The sequence below is a fragment of the Stenella coeruleoalba genome, assembly GCF_951394435.1.
Source record: "Stenella coeruleoalba genome assembly, chromosome: 5".
NCBI classification, from domain to species: domain Eukaryota; kingdom Metazoa; phylum Chordata; class Mammalia; order Artiodactyla; family Delphinidae; genus Stenella; species Stenella coeruleoalba.
Window position 1 is genome coordinate 19,020,320 of NC_137150.1, and position 22,390 is coordinate 19,042,709.

A 22,390-nucleotide genomic window follows, 5' to 3' on the forward strand; every position below is an offset into this window, starting at 1 on the left:
TGATGTGTTCGGAGCTTACAAAATAAATAAAGCCTTCAAAATAAATTCTTATTTGAGGGTACTTAAATCTGGCATGCTAAATATCATGTTTTGTAGCTTAAAGTTGTAACTAGGTATTGTTAGGCTTTTCGAAAGGAAAGAGGGCATTGTATTGTAGCATATTGTTGGAAGAACAAAAGGAGTATTTAGACATGAACTTTGCCCTCCTGGAATTTACACAATGAATGGTAGAAGCACAGTTATAAACACTCCAGCGCCTCCAACAATAACTGTTGACTTTTAATTTGCAATCAGAGAATCCTGGCAATGGACAACTAAGTTTTCCCTGGGTTTACGAGAACTGAACTGAAGTGGAAAATGTTATTTGCTTTAACGAAATAATTTCGTCTTGTGCAACAAAAAATTCTGTCAATCAAGCAAATAAAGGGAGAAAGGCTTATTTATAAAGTTGCCGGCTTCTGATTTCATTCCGTTGCTTCTCAGGCTCCAAGAGGAAAAGAAAATGAAGACTTCCTTGCTCTGTATTTTTCTAATTTTATGTAGTACCTCAGCCTGGGCGAAAGATAAACATTATTACATTGGAATTATTGAAACAACTTGGGACTATGCCTCTGACCATGGGGAAAAGAAACTTATTTCAGTTGACACGTAAGTCACTATTTTTTCTTCATTATAGACCAAATTTATAAATTATTGATTTAAAAAATAAAGCCAATAAGATGAAATATTTCTTTAATTTGTATATACAAAAACTGCAAAATATGGACTTGAAACATTAGACACTTTAATAAATCTCTAATTCCTGGGATTTTGTTTGTTTTTTGAGAGGCTGCCTTACTCCTTTCCACTTGGTATGAGGAACTGTGTGGGCTTCTTATTACCCCCTCTGGTTCTTATCACATCTCCCATCAGGGTTCAGTCTTTCTGTCTGTTTATGCAGAAGTTCTTTCATCTAAAGAATGACTGTATAAAATTTTATATTTCCTATACCGTTTACTGATTACTAGTGGTAAAAATAAAAGGTTTTTTAATCCTTCAAAGAATCATTTATAGAAATCAAATACAATTTTAATATGACTTTGCCTAATACTCGTTGGGTGACTCTGGACTGTTAATTACATTCATCTTTCTCAGACTCAGCATCCTAACCTGTAAAATGGAGACAATGAGAATACTTCAGGGGGTTGTTTAAAGAGTGGGTGCACGTAGAGCTCTTCGTACAGTCCTTGGCACAAAATACATGTGCAAAAAAATGTGAGATACTTATTATAATGCCTCCTCAAAAAGCTCTATGTAAATTAAAGGTTTTCTTGTTTCAGTTGAAAGGTCCCTTATTTCCAGAAACATCCACCACATGAAAAACCAGGGGTATAGTTTTCCTTGAAGTTTTTTGTGACAGAAGTTTATCTATACAGAGGTCATCACTTTTAATAATGTTAGTTAAACATTTAACACCAAATTGAAATTTGTTATTCAAAACCATATTCACAACATTTAAAGATGTATTTTGGTGGTGAAAATATATTTTAAAGATGATAAATGTATCTTAATAGTGATACTTTAAAATGTATGTTAATGGTGACAAATGAAACCAATGACCATTAACTGCTGAGATTGTATCTTTAAAAATTGGCTATAAAGTATGCCAAATTTCATGACATTGACTCTGTTGATGGGTATACACTATTCTCATTAATTTTATGTACGTTTGAAATTTTTCAAAGCTGATAATAATACATAATTGTTAAGTTATTAATTCAGTAATATGCAGTGAGGAAAGTTTCTGACCTAAAGATAACTAATTGTAAATAAAACTAGTATATCTTACAATTATTTTTTTAAGCCTGGTTTTGAGCTACTGTTCTCTTCTTAGGGACATGACATATTTTTATGGCTTCATAAGGACCATTATTTTGTATGCATTCAGCATTTTCCCTAGCTAAACATAATATAAATTATGCATTTTTTAATAGGGAAACTAGACACATTTTTTAAAAGGTCAGACATATTAGGGGAAAAAAAGTACTGTCCTACTCCACGCCCTCACCCACCATCCTTCTGCCATTATTCATGGTCAAAAATCAAATAAAATGAGTTTTACTGGGCATCAACTAAGTGCAAGACATTGCCCAAGCACACTTTAGTAAAGTCTTCTCTAATTCTAGAAATTTAGAAGAGAAAAAGGCTTTGTTAAGAATTTTTTTGCAGGGAGGGGAGAGAATTCCTTTATTTTTAAATACTCTAAGGATTTTCCTGGCAGTCCGGTGGTTAAGATTGGAAGCCCTCCCTCTTCCAATGCAGGGGGCGTGGGTTCAATCCCTGGTTGGGGAACTAAGATCCCACATGCTGCACAGCACAATCAAAAAAAAAAGATTAAATACTCTAATGTCCTGTGTGTGCTGGAGAGGTTATACAGCATAGGCTTGATCATCTTCTTTTGCTTCAGCAACAGCCTAGAGTTGTGCAAACTCTAGATGACAATGCTCACTCTGTCTGTGAAATTTTTAATACATCTGAACAGCAAATATTGAATAGGCCTTTAGCAATTTTGCCAGTACTATGCTAACCTTTTTGTATAGATGAGTTCAGGTAGCAACTTTTTGCTTCCTCTTTGTCTCAGATTTGCAGAATGTCCAGCTACTTAATCCATTCAGCCTTCTATAACAAAATACACCAGACTGGGTACCTAATCAACAACAGAAATTAATTTCTCACAGTTCAAGAGATTGAGAAGTCCAAGGTGCCAACATGGTCATCTCTCTTCCGAGTTCATAGCCTTTTTACTGTGTCCTCACTTGGTGGAAGGGACTAAGGATCTCTTTGGAGCTTCTTTTATAAGGCATCTACCCTGTTCATGAGAGCTCCTCCCTCATGACCTAAGCACATCCAAAGGCCTCACCTCCTAATACAATCACATTAGGGATTAGGATTTCAACATATGAATTGGTGGGGGGTAGGACATAAATATGGCAAAGACTGATGTGATATCACCAGGCATGATTACTGACAGTCGTTCTGTGAAGGCTAAAAAGGAGTAGAGATAAATAGGCTGAGAAACAGGTTGAAAGAGTGCAAGATAGTTGTTAGGCAGAGAATTAGGTTTAAGCTGATGTTGACCTTGAAGGTCTGGAACAATGAAGATGAAAGTATGTATTGAGATGGCAGAAACTCCATCTCTTTCATGCACCAGTGATCACTAGTACCTAGAACATAGGACACACTAAATAAATATAATTTTGAGTAAATGAAAGTGAATGAATAAAAGTATATAGGAAGCTAGACAAAATTATAGGCTGTGTTGTAAAAATTTTCCCTTGTTCCTAGTATGGACAGATCCACACCATAAATAAATAAATGAAATAAATCAGAAGATACAACGAAATAAGAAAAGTCAGTTTATGGAGTTATATGTGGGATAGTGGAACTGAAAACACTGGCAGATATAAAAGAGAAAATGTATGGATGTCTTTTAACTAGGAAAATAGAGTTTACTTTTTTTTGTCATATCAGTAATATTTATTTCTAATGGGGTGAGGTAGAAAGCAATTTCCTTATGCTCAGCACTGCCATTTACTTAGGTCTGTGCCTTCTCTGTCATTTCAACAAATCAATAAGTAAAGATCTATAAAATATAGTTCCTGCTCCTAAGTTATTTGTACTTAAATGAGAATAAAAGACATACATATGAAAACAATTAGCAAATGCAATACTTTGTTCTGGGCCCATGGTAGACACTAATTAAATATGTATTGACTGTTGGCTACATAGTAGCAATAAGTAGCAATACTCCTCTTATCTTCAGGTTACTTTTTTTCCTGGTGACATATAGGATGCTAGAAATAAGTGAAAAAAATCCTTAAACACAAGAAGAGCCTTCACAAAACCCTTTTACACTAACTTCATAGGCTCTCACTCAGGCTTGGTGACTTAATTAACATACAGTTCTTACAAACATTGTTACCTGGTTTTCCAGCCCACTGTAGGTTTGAGAAATAAATCAGAAATATTATAGTGAAGATGTCATCATAAGCAGACCCAAGGACCAGAAGAAATGACAGCTCAAATTTTACCCAAAGAAATAGAGAACAAACCAAGAACATTCCACACTATGGTATAATCATAAGTATTATAATTATAATATTGAGTGATCAGGATACCATAAATATTCAATAAATGTTAATGTTTACTATCATTATCAGAAAAGAAGTTGATTTTTTCCCCAGTTCACCCTGTTTAAGAAAACAAGGAAGCAAACAAAACATTTTTAAAGAAAAAACTTGCACCGAAGGCATTCATTTTACCCCTTCAAAAATGGTCTTAAAATTTAAAATAATTCTTAAAGAGGTATAATTATGAGCTAAAGTAATCTGGAAAAGTCGCTTACGATGACTCATATTCCAAGGTTGCCAAATAAAAAATAGTAAGCAAAATCTAGTGTGCTAGAAACACTTCATATAGGACAGCCTGTGTGCAGGAACTAATGAAGTAACTACACCATTTTATACATTTCAGGCTCTACAATTTATTATCACAGCTGCTATTTTCCCCAAGAACATATCCAAAAGAGGGCTGACACCTAGGTACCATTTTCATGCTGTGTTAATGAAGCCAGGCCAGTGAGAACCTGTAATTCACTTGAGTTTGTGCTATGCATACCCAGGTTAAGTCTTTGCCTGCCAGTTAATTTTTGACTGTTTTCCTTGTGATTCCTGTGTCTAGTAGGCAGAATTTTTTTAATGACCCACAAAGTTATCCTACCCTAAAACTCCAGAACCCGTGAATATGCTGAGATATCACTCCCACGATTTATGTTATATTCAGTGATACAGTTGACTTTAAACTAAGGACATGATCTGGGTGGGTCTAGTCCAAAGCAGAGAATTCTCTAGTAGAAGAAAAGGAAGTCAGAGAGATTCAAAGAGGTTTGAGGGGGATTCAACAAACTGTTGCTGACTTGAAGATGGAAGAAGCCACTGGGAAGGAATATGGGTGGTCTTAAAGAACTGGGAGAGGTCCTCATCTGGTAGTTAGCAAGGAAGCAGGAATTCCAGTCCTACAACCATAATGAACTGAATTCTGCCAATAACCTGAGTGAGATTGGCAGTAGACTTCTCCACAGATCCTCCAGACAAGTATTCAGCCCAGCCAACAGCTTGATGCCAGCTGTGATAACCTGAGCAGAGAACCCAGTCATGCCATGCCAGACTTCTGATCCAAGGAACTGTGAAATAATAAATAGGTGCTGTTTTAAGCTGCTTTATGATCATTTGTTACACAGCAAGAGAAAACGAATATACTGTGTCTCAATGAATGAAGCTAAGACTCCAGAAACTTTTCACGTGCATTACCCACATTTTAGTAACCATGGCTTGATCATCTTGAGTGCACTCTGAATTTATGGATGAGAGTAGCATTATTATTATCTTACTAAGGCAGTGTAAAAAATGTTTTAATTCCTCTACCATTAAAAACTCACTTCTGGGTCTGAATCTACCAGAAATTAGAGGAATTGCTATAGGATTATAGGAATTGGGGGCGCTAAAAAGGAAGGATGTGTTTACTGAGAGGGAGACATATCTATTGTAATGAATAGAAGAGAACATGTTACAGTTGCCAACAGAAAGAACTATGATTAATGTGAATTACTTGTTCGGGTCAAAGAACAACCATAATAGGTTTTTTATTGACTGGATATCTGATTGGCAAACTTCCTGCAAGCTTCCAGTAACTGAAGCTTTGTCCCCAAAGCCGTGCTCTTAAAGTTAAATAGACATTCCCTAATGACAGTTTGATGTTTCTTTGGAGACAGAGCATAAGCAAACAGGCCTCCCCCAAGCTATCACGTGATGTGAAATATTTCCCAATTTGGTTAAGATTTAATTTTGTTTCAGAAAAAAAGACAAGATGGGAAACACATTTTGCATATTGCTATGTGTATAAAAGGAATTCCAAATGTTAAAAATACTGGATAGATGATAATTTCAGATCAATTATTTTTTTAAGTAATTTTCACACCCCTCCCCCAAAAATCTTTGTACACAAAAAAACGAATTCCAAAACTTAGACAATGCTCCTCCTATTTCAGGAAATGATTAATACAGGAGAATTTCAATATAATGAAAGCATTTTGACAAAGTCTGCTACAGTTTATTGAAAAGGGATGTGACATATTTCTTAATGCTTTACAGGCACATTTAGGAAATATAAATACACACTATAAATGAAGTCGTAAGAATTTGAGGGCTATTTTAAAACTCTGGCTTTATTTAAGATATGGATCAACAGAGCATGGTAGAACACAGACTAGAATCTCTATTTAAATATCATTGGGACCAATCCCCTAGCAATAAGAGTGTGTACAGACACTGGAGAAAATTTACCTCGAGGCTTAGACGGACCTGTGTGAGACTGACTTGTCCAGGTTCCTCTGGTGTGACCCAAGAGTAATTCCATCCTTGCACCGTAAGCTTTGCAGCTGCCGCTGCGTGCCTGACTGAACTGCCCTCTTCCTGACCTCCTCTCAGCAGTGTGGACTGGATGAATCTGCCTTTAATCTCAGTGGCCTTCAGTGCCTCAGAATTTTGCTGTTGGTAAAACATCTATTTATTAAGAATACTCCTGTCCGTACTAATGTTGCTGTTTCCAGGGAAGAATGTTTTCCCATGTATTTTGATGTCCTCGAAGTCTCTCAGAGCCTTTCTTAATTTTTTTTTTCTGTTTTGTTCTAACAAAATGGAAACTGCAACAAACAATTAGAAAATGAAAACAAATATGAGAAATAAAGGCTTAAGCATGGATTTGCCATCCTGGGTACAAAAAAAGTCACTTCTTTATTTTTCTAACTTCCAGCTTGGCCCTTCTCCCACCATGATAGGGGAACGGAACCCCATCTCATTCATCTTTCAGTGAACAAGTTGAGAAGCCTGGGGTTTAAACAATCCAGGTTTTAAAAAATTGGGGTCCCTAGTGTGACAACTATGAGATGCTCATTGTTGAAACCCCCTGGTCAATTCAGAACACAGGGGCTCTACTATCTCCAAAGCCTGTTCCCAATGCCCAAATGCAGCCACCAGGACCACTGCCAAGCGGCCCTGCTCACTGGTCCCAGCACTCAGGCTCAATCAGGTGCCCCCATGCTGCCATGCCAGCTGACGTTTGACCACGACCAGGGTATGGCCTGGAAACAGAACCTGCCACCTTTCTGTCTCATGTCCTCCAGGAATCCCACTGCCTGTGGGACTGGGCCTCTTTCTTCCCCTTGCCCTTGCAGCCTCCCTTACTCAGGTTGCCCATGAACGCAGAGTGGCATCAGAACACACAGGGGTATTTGTTAGCAAATGCAGATGCCTGACCCTCACACCAACAGCACAGAAGCAGAATCAGTGGGGCTGGGGCCTAGGAACTTGTATTTTATCAAGGTCCTCAGTAGATCCCTGTGCACATGAAAACTTAAGAAACATTAGGCCTGAGCCCTAGATTTTTTAAAAAACAGATCTTTAAATTTGGACCTTGCAACAGAGAAAGTCCAGAGCTCCCAGACAAGCCCTGCCCTCATCTTGAAGAGAGAATGGAAAAGTACCCCTCACTCTTTCTGATGAGCTTCTCGCTGAGGAAACAAGACAAAGTTTATTTCTCTTCAGTCTCGTTATCTGGCCTCATATGGGTTGAATGGAAAATGGTAAGGTGTCAAAGGTCACCGAGATCAAAGTAGGCAAAACGCAGGCGCGCGCACACACACATGAACAAACACAGACCCCAGACCATCAGCTGGGGTTAGCAGTTTTTATTCTAGTGGAGGAGACCTCGGTTGTGGAAGGGCTTGCCAAAGGCCAGGTTTTAAGTGGGTTCCGCTGAATGGCTAGATGGCATTGCCCACAAATAGATCTCAGTGAACTCTCTGGGCTTGCATTAAGGACAATAACTTAAGAATCAGTTCAAAAGTTTGAGTATCAAACTTGCTTTCTTTTCTTTTTTTTCCTGGCTACCATTCAATTTGCTGATATTTTTAGGAAAGTTTTAAGCAACTATTAATCAGCCACTAACCTGAATATAAACATTCAATGTTCAAGTATTTTTGCTAGCAAGGGATTAAAAAACCACAGGGGTAATTCAAATGCAAAGATAAGTTTAAGACCCACACACATTGATGAATCAATTCCAACTTTGATTTAGTTTTGCTAAAAGAAATTAGAAAGATGGAATTACTTTAGCATTATTAGTTTTACTTTAGGAAAAAAATATGCACTCGCTTTCACATCTCACATATCCAGATTGAATGCTTAGAAACTCAGATTTTTCCAGTGGCTGAAAGAGGTATGCCATAAGTGAGAAATGCCTTCATTAACTGCTTTATTTTAATATTTCACTTTAATTTTGTATTCTATCCCACAATGCCTCTGTGTTTTACCATGAAAACCTTACAGGAAATACTCTGGTAAGATGCATTACATTTTTATGACGCATCCACACGTGGTGGTCTGCCATATAGCTGATGTGTGACACCTCACATAATTAAAATAACAGGGCTAAATGCCAGCGCTCCTCTTCATTTTTTGGAGGCATCCCTACAACAACTGGCAAACGTTTAATATGATATGGTCATTCATTTCTCTTTCATCATAATGTTATCCCCAGCAGTGATGGCTTCTAATAGAGTTGTCTTCCTTTCCTTTGCAGGGAACATGCCAATATCTATCTTCAAAATGGCTCCAATAGAATTGGAAAAGTCTACAAGAAGGCCGTGTATCTTCAGTACACAGATGAAACCTTTGGGACGATTATAGAGAAACCTGTCTGGCTGGGGTTTTTAGGCCCCATTATCAAAGCTGAAACTGGAGATAGAGTTTATGTACATTTAAAAAACTTTGCCTCTAGGCCTTATACTTTTCATGCACATGGAATGACTTACTATAAGGAACATGAGGGTAAGTTCAGCTCATATGCTAGCTGGAATTTCCTCTTCCTTTTCAGTAGGAACACTTTTTAATTTCTGAGATTATGGACTTTCCTCCTGGATAAGACCTGTACTATGTTGTTTAGCTCTAAACTATTTTATGAATAAGTATTTTGGTTCATCCTAATAATGCTGTGTTTCTCTGGGTTATACTTGTTTTGTGTGAAGTGGGAATGTGATAGAATTTCTGTGTGGACTCATGTAGTGAGAGTCAGTGAGAGCTGGAACTTCCTTCCCAGTGCCCAACCCCTTTCCAGACACATGGTCAAAATAAGAGAAATGGGCAGTGTGCATTAAAGCCTGGAAAAGACAAAAATCCAGAAGGAGGAAACAGGAAAGAAGAAACAAGAAATCCCCAAGATGAGGATGATCTTATCTCTGAAGTTCCCACATGTGAACGTACTGTAGCCATTGTCACCTTCCATCCTAACTTTGGATAAACTCTGTCCCAGCTAAGGCAGCATGAGTAGTCTCATACAGTAGCCAAGTAGTGCAGGTGGCTGGATGGTCCCAGAGTCACATCTGAGACACAGTTAACCAAAAGGTCATTTGAATGTAGGACTTGGAATCCTTAAAGATGGTACAGGAAGAACGAATATTAGATTTGGTGCTTGTGACCTCATTCTTAGTACATGATGATGATGATGATGATGATGAAGGGAGATGGTGTTTTGTTGTGATTAAGAACAAGAGCTTCAAACTTAATAGACCGATGTTTGAGTGCAGCATTGCCTTTTATTGACTGAATGACCTTGGACAAGTTAACTTAAATTCTCTGTGCTACAGTTTTCTTATCTATAAAATAGGGACAATGAGAGTACGCAGTAATAGCTCAATAAATGTCAGCTATTATCATAGGCAAAAATGCCGAGACCATGTTCATTGAAATTATAAGGATCAAGTTTGGAAATTAGGATAAAATTAGTTTTAATTAATTATTGGTTTTCTATTTAAAAGAGGTATTGCTTTACAGAGTGAATGTTTTGATCTTCTATATTTTTAAATTTGTTTTTCTAAACCAAACAATTACATTCATAGCATAAAAGCTGACTGCCATCTTATTTATTTTTTACAATTTCATGATATATTATGGTTTTAATCATTTTTAAGGTATGATCATTGTATTGTGGATATGTTAGAAGAAAAAAGAGTTCTTTTAGAGATACATGCTCAATTATTTATGAATGAAATGATATGATGTCAGGGATTTGCTTTAGAATAATTCACTGATGATGACTAATTCACTGTTAAGAGTGGGTGAGGGTATAGATGAAACAAGATTGGCCTTGAGTTGATCATTGTTAAAGCTGGGTTGTTGGGCACATGGAAGTTAATTATATTATTCTCTCAGCTTTTGCGTATGTTTGGAAATTTACAAAATTAAACAATCCCATGGTTACTTCACAGGCAAAAATCTGATATCATACAAGAAGCTTCAAGTGAGAGGAGAAAGTAGCCATTTTGCTCTTATTTCCATACCATAACCCCAGGGCAAAAGTGGTTCTTTAAATTGCAAACCAACAGTCATTATGCTGCTGACATATCTATTACTGCTCCTTGAAGGCTCAGTCAAGTATAAAAAATGATAACATTTTCTGTGAAACTTCCACACCCTGTAGCCATTTGCCTTTTATTCTTCTGTGCTCAAATAGAACACCACTGTGTTCCCACGGGGATACATACTAGATGTTGAATAAGTGTTTGCTGAATGAATTAATAGACCATCTATTTTCTCATTCAAGCTCAAACACATTCAATTTGTAATTTCATTGCATGTCATTTCCTAGGGGCCATCTACCCTGACAACACCACAGATTTTCAAAAAGCAGACGACAAAGTGCGGCCAGGTGAACAGTGTATGTACATATTGCATGCCAACCCAGAACAAGGTCCTGGTGAGGAAGACAGCAATTGCGTGACCAGGATTTACCATTCCCACATTGATGCTCCAAGAGATATCGCCGCAGGACTCATTGGGCCTTTAATACACTGTAAAAAAGGTACATTGTCTCATTATTATTCACAATAAATGACCAAAGACAGTAGAGAGGGAGGTTTGTTTTTTAAATATACTTTAAGTCTTATGTGTTATGATTGAGTAGAGAGGTAGTAGAGTGAGAGGCAGTGAGTCTAGAAAAGAAGGAACGGAAGAGCAGGGAAGGGTAAGGAGAAAAATGGATACGTGGAACAACATTCAGGTTACTGAACGTAAATTCCCTAAATGTTTCCAAGTCTATAAAACCGAAGTGGCTGGTTTAGATTTCTGGTTTATTAGGAAAATAAATACAAAAAAATTTTTAAACTATAAATCACATGCTAAAATTCATGCTAAAAATTAAGTTCTACTGAAATAGTAATTTTCACTTCAGATTCTCTGGATAAAGAAGAAGAAAAAAATATTGACAAAGAATTTGTGGTGATGTTTTCTGTTGTGGATGAAAATCTCAGCTGGTACCTAGAAGACAACATTAAGACCTACTGCTCTGAACCAGAGGAGGTTGACAAAGACAACGAAGACTTCCAGGAGAGTAACAGAATGTATTGTAAGATTACATAAGATCTGTTAACTTTATCTTACTTTTCTCGGTCCATTAATTCTGCTACTCTTATTCCCTCACATGAATAAGTAGCATGTTTCTAATCTATGCCCTTGGTAACAAAGCATATTGGATGTGCAACCTGATATTCAGCTAAACAGGTCCAATCAAAACTCTGAGCAGGTAAAGCTGGATACATCAAATTGTTTCCAAACCATTATCAATTATGGTTAAATGTATATGCATGTTATATTTGTATACTTTTTATTCTCCCAACTCATTTTAAAAATTATTTGAGGCAGCCTAAAATTGTTAAATTATATTGTAAAGTATTGCACTATAATTAAGAAAATAGTTCAAACCACTAGTTCTAAAAGGTATTTCTTTTACATACATATTGTTCTTCACCACCCGTGCCCCCCCGAACCTTGCATCATTTTCTCCTACATTTTAGTTCACTTTATTTCTTCTAAAAATGTTTTCTTTACTGCCTGGGCTTCTCCTTGATTCTCAGACACAAAATAATGGGGTTAGTAAGATAGTCCATCACTTAGAATGTTTAGCTTCTTAAAAATAACCCTTACTCAGAAACTAAGGACACAAAAGTAACTGTACTATCAAAGAAGAAAAATTAATTAACAAAGTACGGATTTTTATTTCCAACTTTTGCTTATTTCTGGCTGAAAGATCCTCTTTCCATATTTTAATCCAGCCTCTGTTATGTGCTAACCAAAATAGGCGTTAGAGACTCAAACTTCTAGTCTGGCTAAGTCTGGTTTGGTATCCCTGTTGCATCTGGTTACCTCGCAATACTTCCCAGAACTGATTTCTATCTTAACTCTAGGACCTCTCAGTTTGAGCAGTGGCCCTTAGTTTCTTTGAAGAATCAGGCTATCCTGCTTTTGACCTCTTAGGTCTTTGTGGCTCTGGTCACTTGTTCCTACTGTCCTTTCCCTGCATTTCTCCTTTCCTCTTTCACATTTCTTCCAATTTTGTCTTTTAATCTTTAAAAAAAAAAAGCTTCCCCTGTGTTCTTATTACAAAAGCAATCCACATTCACTGTAGAAAATTGGAAAAGTTCTGATAAACAATAACAAAAAACACTGACATCATCCGTACCACCACCACCAACATGATACATGATTGATTCCTAAATAAACTTCAGTGTTTTTCTATTTACTGTATGTGTGCACATTTATATATACGTGTGTATATATGTACACATTTGTATTTACAAATATACACATGAACATACCAAGGTGTAGAGTTTATAACAAAGAGAGCAAATAGATTTCATCTTCAGTGTTGTGTTCATGTGCTAATATTGCGTTGACAAAAATCTTGAGGCTGAATTCAGGTCCAAAATGAAAGAGTACTGTGATTGATTAACAATGTCTGATGTGGGTACAGGAGGGAAGAATAGCAGCATGTGTGCCAGGTAGTTTCAATCCCAAACTGATTTTATTTAGAGGTAACTATCAATATCCCAGTCACCAATGTCTGTTAGTCACAGTCTCTGCTCTTGACTTACAGCTGTGAATGGATATGCTTTTGGAAGTCTCCCAGGACTCTCCATGTGTGCTGAGGACAGAGTAAAATGGTATCTTTTTGGTATGGGTAATGAAGTTGATGTGCATGCAGCTTTCTTCCACGGGCAAACGTTGACTAATAAGAACTACCGTGTTGATACAATCAATCTCTTTCCTGCTACCCTCTTTGATGCTTTTATGGTGGCCCAGAACCCTGGAGAATGGATGCTTAGCTGTCAGAATCTAAACCATCTGAAAGGTAAGGCATCTTTACCTGAAATTAGCTGTCAGTTGAGAAAAGAGTCATGTCTCAGTTACACTATTAATGGGGTGATGATTGGAAATCAGAATCTAAAAGCTAAATAACTTTGGAATGATCTAAGCTTTGAACTGGTAACTTAATTTTATTCTTCTGACAGTATGCATCATAATGTAATTTTTTAAAAAGACTGGAGCATTTATAAAGTAATCAAAATTGAAAATATGTTAATTTTTGGAAAAGAAAAAATTGGCCCTGATGTATAGTCCTACCCTAAAAGTATAATACTGCATACAGCTTCCCAGATTTGTAAAATACACAATATTTTAAACACCAGAAGATTTGTATATTGTGCTGAAAAGTAGCTTGTTGTGTTTTTCTTGACTTGTTCTATTAAATATAACCAACTTTGTCCTTTGAGTCCAGCTATTCCTTAGCTTAACATGCTAAATCTCTCCTCCATCTCCTTAATATAAGGTAATAAAATACCCCCAGTTCTTGAAAAATATTAGTTTGCAATATTGGTCTTCTGAAGAAATTAGGTTTAATCTGGGTCTCTGAGCATGTTACTTCGACTTTCAAACACGATCTTATTCATCAAATGTGATCATGGCGGCAGAAGGCTCAGCACAGCAGGTGTATAGCCATTTTATCTAAGAGCACAATACTAATAACGTGCTCATTCTATTCCTCCCCCTCCACCCCACCATATCCCCTAAAATAGGGCAGAGCATCTCTTCATCACTTATCTATGTTTTCTCATTACAGCATTATTTATTTCAATGCTGACTCACTGATAAAATAAAACAGCGAGGATATTCCCTGGCGGTCTGGTGGTTAGGACTCTGCATTTTCATGGCCAAGGGTGCAGATTCAATTCCTGCTCCAGGAACTAAGATTCCACAAGCCACGTGGCGTGGCCCCCCCACAAAAAAGTGAAATTAAATGGTGAAAGTTCATTTCTCCCCACATCACTTATCTATTAATGTGTCTTTTTTTTTTTCTTTCTCATCGAAAGACTTCCCAAGCGAAACCCCACAGAAACTGGTTCCACATTTTTGAAAACACTAGTAGTATCACTTCTCTGTGCCACCTAGAGAATTGTTTTTCACTGCTTGACTTTTCCATGAGTGATTTATATACAACTGATTACTCTAGTTTATAGTATTGTTTCTAGCTATCTATTTCTTCAGTTTCCATCTGTCATTTCACCAGCAGCATTTACAAGGCAATAAGAGAGACAAACATTGGCTTCATTAACCAGTGTCTCCTCCTGTGTGGTTTTTAGCTGGTTTGCAGGCCTTTTTCTGGGTACAAGACTGTAAGAAGCCTTCATCTGAGAACGATATCCATGGCAAACATGTTAGACACTACTACATCGCTGCTGAGGAAATCATCTGGAACTATGCACCCTCCGGCATAGACACCTTCACCAAAGAAAACTTAACAGCACCTGGAAGGTAATTCAGAAAAAAAGATATTATTTCAAAATATGCCTTCCCCCCCAAAAAATCATAAAAGGCTGATTCAGTGATTAAAATTTTAATTGGTACCTGAAATTGAGTAACTAGACTGCTAAATATTTATTAAGGTTTGGTAGTGAGTCCAAGTTTGAGAAATAGGACTTCTGAGTCCATGAAAAAGAATAGATTTAAAAGTTTTCAAATGCTCAACAAAACTCTCAGAAAACATTGAATACAATTAGATCACTTCATTTGCTTTCCATTTCTGAAAACATAGCATTGTAAAATCCAGCAGCATTCAGTACATTCACAAGGTTGTATAATCACCAGCACTGTCCATTCCCAGAACTTTTTCATCGTTCCAAGCAGAAATGCTGTGTCCACTAGACAAAAACTCCCCATCCCCTGGTAACTTCTATTCTACTTTCTGTCTCTATGAATTTGCCTATTCTAGGCACCTTATGCAAGTAGAATCATGTAATGTTTGTCCTTTTTCGTTTGGCTTATTTTATTTAGCATAATGTTTTCAAGGTTCATCCATGTTGTAGCATGTATCAGAATTTCATTCCTCTTTAAGGCTGAATAATATTCCACTGTATTCATATACCATGTTTTATTTATCCATCTCTCTGTTGATGGACATCTGGGTTGCTTCTACCTTTCAGCTGTTGTGGATAATGCCACTATGAACACTGGAGTACAAGTATATGTTTAGGTCTCTGCTTTCAGTTCTTTTGGGTATACATCTAGGAGTAGAATTGCTTGATCATATGATAATTCTATTTTTAATTTTTTGAGGAACCACCATATGGTTTTCCACAGCAGCTTCACCATTTTACATTCCCACCAGCAATGTACAAGGGTTCTAATTTCTCTTCTAATTGCCAACTTTTATTTTCCATTTTTTAAAAAAATAGCCATCTTAACAGGTGCAAAGAGGTATCTAATTGTGGTTCTGATTTGCATTTTCCTGATACTTAGTGATTCTGAGCATCTTTTCATGTTCTTGTTGGCAATTTTGGAGAAATGTCTGTTCAAGTTCTTTGCCCATTTCTTAATTGGGTTATTTCGGTTTTTTTGTTGTTGTTAAGTTATAAGAGTTCTTTTTATATGCTGGATATTAATCCCTTATCAGATAGATCTGCTTTGCAAGTATTTCCCCTTATTCTGTAGGTTTTCTTTTCATTCTCTTGACAGTGTCCTTTGATGCATACAAGCTACCTTTGGTACATGTCTGATGACTTCCACGGCCCCCCAGCTGTTTTTCCTGCCTCAGTCTTCCTTTCCTACTGTACATTCCTCATAAAACAGCCAAAGCAATCTTTCAAAAATGTCAGTGAGATTATGCCACACCCCTGCTCCAAGTCTCTGCCCAAACATCACCTTTTCAGAGAAGCCTTGTTTGCCACGCATCTACTTGGAAAGGTTAAGTGATTCACTCAACGGCAAACAACAGGTCAATTGCTGGGCCTGACTCTACCCAAGCCTGTGACTACTGAAGCAGAGATTTAAGTCCCCGCCACACTGACATTCAGTTGCAATGACTCCCAAAACTGTATCTCCAGCCCGGAAGGCTCTTATAAATTGCAGATTTGCATTATGAACTGCTTAGTGGACACTCCACTTGGATGAGGCTCCTCCAAATCAATATGTCCAAGTCTGAATCCATTGTCTTCCCCACAAATCTAAGTTTCCCTCTCTGCATGAATGGTGTCGCCGTCCATCCATCGCTCAAGCCCAAAGCCTGAGCACCACCCTGATTCCCTCCCTCCTTCACTAATCCCTCCTTCTCTCCTCATCAAATGCTGCCTCATTATAGCCTAAATATCTCGGAAAGTTGTTTGCTTCTCTCCAACCTCTTTGCTAATACCTCTGAAGTCATCACTACCTCTCACTGAGATTTTAAAAGCAGGTTGCTGACCCGTCTCCCTACCCTGCCTGCTATGCTCCTGCCCTAGTTTATAAGAGATGCCATGCTTGCTGTCTTCTCTGAGCCTTGCCACAGGCTGTTTCCTCTTTGCAAATACCCGCCCCATTCTCTCCACACACATATTCCATCATTTTAACTCTACTTCACCTCTAGATAATTTTAAAGAAACTCTTCCTCTGGAAAGCCTTTGGGGCCTCTCCCATCACTTTCCCCAACCCTAGGAAAAATGTTTCATAACACTCTGTGCTTATTACATGTTATCATATATATATATATATATATATATATTTTTTTTTTTTTTTTTTTTTTTTTTTTTTTTTTTGCGGTACGCGGGCCTCTCACTGTTGCGGCCTCTCCCGTTGCGGAGCACGGACGCTCCGGATGCGCAGGCCCAGCGGCCATGGCTCACGGGTCCAGCCGCTCCGTGGCATGTGGGATCTTCCCGAACCGGGGCACGAACCCGTGTCCCCTGTATCGGCAGGCGGACTCTCAACCACTGCGCCACCAGGGAAGCCCTACATGTTATTATATTGATTGATTTGTAGTCTGTCTTCTGGGACAGATGTAAAGTCCATGTGGACAGGGACGGGTCCAGCTTGCTTATGGGCATGTCATCAGCATATAACAGGGTTCCTGGTAAAGAGCAGATGTTCCATACATTTGTCAAATGGGAGAAGAGATGAATGGGGTGGCTTTGGCAAGTCAAATGCCTTTCTGAGATTTCATTTTTTCATTTATAAAATGGGGAGAATGGGGAGCCGATGGCAGAGGAGTAGTACGTGGAGCTCACCTCCTCCCAGAAATACATCAAAAATACATCTACATGTGGAACGATTCTCATAGAACATCTACTGAACGCCGGCAGAAGACCTCAGCCTTCTTTAAGGGCAAGAAAATCTCCACGTACCTGGGTAGGACAAAAGAAAAAAAAGAGAGAGAGAGAAAGGACTTGGGACAGGACCTGTGCCCCTGGGAGGGAGCTGTGGAAGAAGAAAGGTTCCTACAACCTGGCAAGTCCGCTGACTGGCGGGGAGATAGCCGGGACAGAGGGGGAGCTTCGAAGCCTCGGAGGAGAGCGCAGCAACCCGTTTGCGGAAGGTAAAATGGAGAGAAACCTGCAGGGATGGTTGGTACCTCCACCCTGAGCTCCCCAGCCTGGGACACTCGTCCACCGGTGTGGGTGGGGACTGGTGGCTTTAGCTCAGGCTTTGGAGGTTAGACCTGGGGAGAGGACTGGGGTTGGCTGCGCGAAGACAGCCTGAAGGCAGGGTGCCATTGTTGGGGGTTGCGCGAGGGGAGGGGCAGGACTGCCAAAGGAGCATCTTTCTCCCGGCCCCCCCCCCCCCCCAAAGCATGCGCTCTCAGGCAACAGGACGCTGCCTACGCGAGCTCCAGGGGTGGGGGCGGGCTGGGCCTCCGCCGCTGAGAGAATCGGGAGCCAATCGCTGCCTCCGTCATCACAGGGCCCGGGAGGGCACGCTGGTCACCACGTCTGCACGCCCTCTATGCAGGCGATAAGGGCCAGCACGTGCTGAGGAAAGAGGTAGAAGGCATCCCAACTAAAAGTGGCCCTCACGCCAGAAAATAGTAAAACCACACCAGCTACGCAGGGATGCTCCCGCATATAAATAACCTTCCAAGACTACGGTAGGTAACTGTTTCTCCTAAACTCACAGAGTAAGAGCAATATAAGCAAATGAAGAAGCAGAGGAACCACTCCCAGTTAAAAGACCAAGAGAATTCCCCTGAAGGAACAAACAATGAAACAGACCTCTTCAGTCTAATAGACACCGAGTTCAAAAAGGAGGTAATGAAAATCCTGAAGCAATTAAGGAAGACTATTGACAGAAATGCAGATTACTGTAAACTGGGGAGGATAATACCAACTTGTTACATTGTCATGTGAGTTTCAGAGGATAAATGAAACCTTCTGAAGGCTAATATGCAACAAACAATAGTTACTGTATTTTTAGACATTTCATACTTTATTAAAAAGATTCTATTGCAGGACAATTTATTAACTCTCAGGGGTTGACATGGACCCTCTTGAAATTTTTTTCACTTTGCTTGAAAAAATAAAATCTCTATGCCATGAGTCTCCACCCCTTAAGTGAACATCCTTCTATAAGGTGCCTAGTACTATCTGCTCCTCTGAGGAGTATTTGGTAAATAATGGGTAATTTCTAAGCACAGGTCAGAAATTTTCTCTTCAGTTAGTATCCTATGTGACAACCTGGCTCTGTTCTGCTTTCAACTCCAGAATTAAACCTTTTTTCTTTTGACAGTGATTCAGAGGTATTTTTTGAACATGGTTCTACAAGAATCGGAGGCTCATATAAAAAGCTGGTTTATCGTGAGTACACAGATGCCTCCTTTACAGACCGAAAGGAGAGAGGCCCTGAAGAAGAACATCTTGGCATCCTGGGTGAGTCTGTGCAGAATACACATGACTAATGTACTCTTCCCCTGAGCTACAATCAACCTCAGGAAGAACAGAAGCTTCAGAACCTGTGGCGTGATTTCTACGTAAAAACTATGGACATGGAAGAGGAATCATCAATAAAATGCAGCAGCTTTTCCAAATGTAAATTACCCATAGTAAGTCTTCATCATTAAAAGCCAGGCTGACTTCAAATGATTACTTTTTTTTTTCTTCAAAGAGGTAAGGGGTTTGTGTGACTTTGTTTAAATAGCCGGTAAAGCTATTAGTTTCTGCTTTTAGCCAAATGTACATTCCCTTAGAAATAAAATTCAGCTACTAATGAGACAGGTTGGGTTTGTTTTTAGAGCCTCCTGCAGGCTGCCCCCAGGCAGAGCCCAGAGACCTGTTTTGCTCAGGCACTTGGGCAGAATAGCAAGTGAGTGGATTCAGACTGTCCTCACTCTTCACCTATTAGCTGTGTTACCTTTGAAAGTACTCAACTTTCTGTGCCTGTTCCCTTTCTGGAAAATGGGAACAATAATAACAATAGTCCCTACTTCACAAAGCTCTTGTAAGGATTAAATGAGTTAATTCACATAAAGACTCAGAAGAGCACATAAGAAGCTCTCAATAAGTATCATTTTATATATTACATAAAATATTTTTGTACTATATTTGTTTTTGTTCTATATTTAGTAATAATATTGATTTTGGTGATGGGAAATCCACAACAGTGGTGTTACTTTTCACAGCCAAGACAATTTAACTTACTCCCTTTGGGTGGTCAAGGTTTATGGCATTCTCCTGACTCTTTGGACAAATAACACACATCTGGTCCACAGAAAAACAGGGTGAGGAGAGTGTAGATACTCTGAACAGTATTTTATAGACGTATGAAGCTTGCGAACTAACTTGGATAAAAATGGTAACAAATTTCATTACCTGAAGTTAACTTAGAAAGCCCCTCTCATCTTTTTCTGGCCTCCTCATGTCAAATTGATAATGGACTTTTTAAAAACCAAGCTTTCCATTTGCAACAATAAGCATGTTGCTTCCAGTGGTTCTCGCCAGAGGACAAGGCAAAGAAAACAACTGTCTTATGCATTCTGTATGCTATATATCAGGGAGGATAATAATTCTCTTTGTCCCTAGGTCCTGTCATTTCGGCAGAGGTGGGAGACACCATCAGAGTCACCTTCCATAACAAAGGAACATATCCCCTCAGTATTGAACCGATTGGGGTGAGAGTCGATAAAAGCAACGAGGGCACGTACTACAATTCAAGCAGAGGTGAGTACAACACTCTGTAACCAAACAATAATGTTTAATAACCTACTGTGCTGGTCACCCCCAGGGAAATTGTCCTGCAAAAACCAAAGGCAGGAACTTCTGAGGAAACTTCTCATATACCGTTCTCAGAATCATGCCAGGAAGCGAGTAAATCTCTTCCTACCATTTCCAGTATGTTTGTGGAATTCTGTCCTACCTTAATTGGATGATTATTGACAATGCTGCTAGTAACTGATTTGGATTGCATCAGTTATACATTTCCAGAGTTCTATTTGGGTGATTGTTAAATTTGAAAAATATTCTTGCAATTATAAGATTAGATGTACATTTTAGAATATTTAAAAAATATAAAAAGGTGTAGCCAAAAATATTATCCATAGTTCTATAGACAACCGCTATTATATTTTTGTATGTCCTCCACTCTTTGATCTGTGTAAATAATAATTACATGTGTTTGAGATCATAGAATATAAATATACTTATCACTATAATTTTATACTCAGAGTTCGCTTTCTTAGCACTATAAACATTTTATAAATATAATTTCAGTGATACAAAATATTCCATTACATGAAAGTATTTAGGTATTTTTGTATGTCAAGGCTGACAAATGAAGACCCTATTCTGGGTCTCAGACTTCTTGTATCCTCACGTGGAGGAAGGGGCTAGGGAACTCTGTGGGATCTCTTTTGTCTGGGCACTAATCCCACTCAGAAGGGCTCCACTCTCATGACCAGATTACCTCCTAAACACCACTTCGAACACCATCATATTGCGCCTTAAGATTCCAATATGTGAATTTTGGGGAAACATAAACATTCAGACTATAGCAGGCACCAACCTCAGACAGAGGTTTAGTGGAGACTTCCTGGAGAAAATTATTCCCATTTGTGACCTGACACTGGTAGGATTCCACTCTAATTCATAAAAGGAGCACAGAAGTGGGTTATCCTAGACTAAACGCAGTCTACTCCATGGCTCAAATGATGGCATTAGAAAGCGTACTTTACCTCTCCAGTGTGACCTTTCTTACAGGTGCGCCTCCTTCTTCAGCCTCCCATGTGGTACCCGAAGGAACATTCACCTATGAATGGACTGTCCCCAAAGAAGTAGGACCCACTTACAAAGATCCTGTCTGTCTAGCTAAGATGTATTATTCTGCTGTGGATCCCACCAAAGATATATTTACTGGGCTTATCGGGCCAATGAAAATATGTAGGAACGGAAGTTTACTTGCAAATGGGAGACTGGTAAGTCCAATGAGGGAAAATGAAAATGATTTTCCAATCCCTTTGAATTATCATTATTATAAGGAAAATTCTGGGGTTTGAGGCAGTGAGGGTTCCACGCCTAATGTTTACTATAATTTTTACTTGGGCTTATATCTATATTGTGCAGAGATTCTCTGGCTAACGTGATTGTTCCAAGATGAGTTGGAAACAAGATTTTCCTTGGAATCCAAAGTCTATTATGATACCATTAGACTTCAACACACACATTTAAAAAAATCACCTATTAATGATAATAAGTCACTCAACATTCACTAAGGAAATATTGCTTAAAATATTTTTTATGTGGCAGCCTGGATGGGAGGGGAGTTCAGGGGAGAATGAATACATGTATATGTATGGCTGAGTTCCTTTGCTGTGCACCTGACACTATCACAACATTGTTAATTGGCTATACTCCAATATAAAATAAAGTTAAAAAAAATGAAATGGGAAAATGACCCTTTGACCTATAAATAGAAATCCCTAATCCCACCATTGTTTTTAGCTCTAAAATAAATATTTTAATATAAATCTTTAAAAGAGAAAGATTCTTTTAAAATGCATTCAATACAGTTATCACATCTTAAAGCATCATCATAATTCCTTAATATCATCAAATTTCCAATCAATGTTCACATTTTAACTGAACATTTGTCCTTTAATTGTTTCAAGTTTGTTGTGTGGATAGGCACTCAAATAATTACACACATTACAATCAGTTGATATTTTTCTCAAG

At 38.4% G+C, this 22,390-nt stretch overlaps 1 protein-coding gene across 1 annotated transcript in view; it reads left to right on the forward strand.

Annotated features, from left to right (window-relative positions):
* Nucleotides 1-502: 502 nt before the first annotated feature.
* CP (ceruloplasmin) overlaps nucleotides 503-22,390 on the forward strand; it is a gene marked incomplete at its 5' end in the record, with an annotated part of 62,617 nt that continues 40,729 nt past the window's right edge. Inside the window, 9 exons of the mRNA XM_079921260.1 lie at nucleotides 503-648; nucleotides 8,677-8,924; nucleotides 10,741-10,953; nucleotides 11,323-11,496; nucleotides 13,024-13,278; nucleotides 14,567-14,738; nucleotides 18,957-19,096; nucleotides 20,246-20,383; nucleotides 21,419-21,633. Of these exons, the coding sequence (XP_079777386.1) occupies nucleotides 503-648; nucleotides 8,677-8,924; nucleotides 10,741-10,953; nucleotides 11,323-11,496; nucleotides 13,024-13,278; nucleotides 14,567-14,738; nucleotides 18,957-19,096; nucleotides 20,246-20,383; nucleotides 21,419-21,633 (1,701 nt within the window). The remainder of the gene's footprint in view (nucleotides 649-8,676; nucleotides 8,925-10,740; nucleotides 10,954-11,322; nucleotides 11,497-13,023; nucleotides 13,279-14,566; nucleotides 14,739-18,956; nucleotides 19,097-20,245; nucleotides 20,384-21,418; nucleotides 21,634-22,390) is intronic.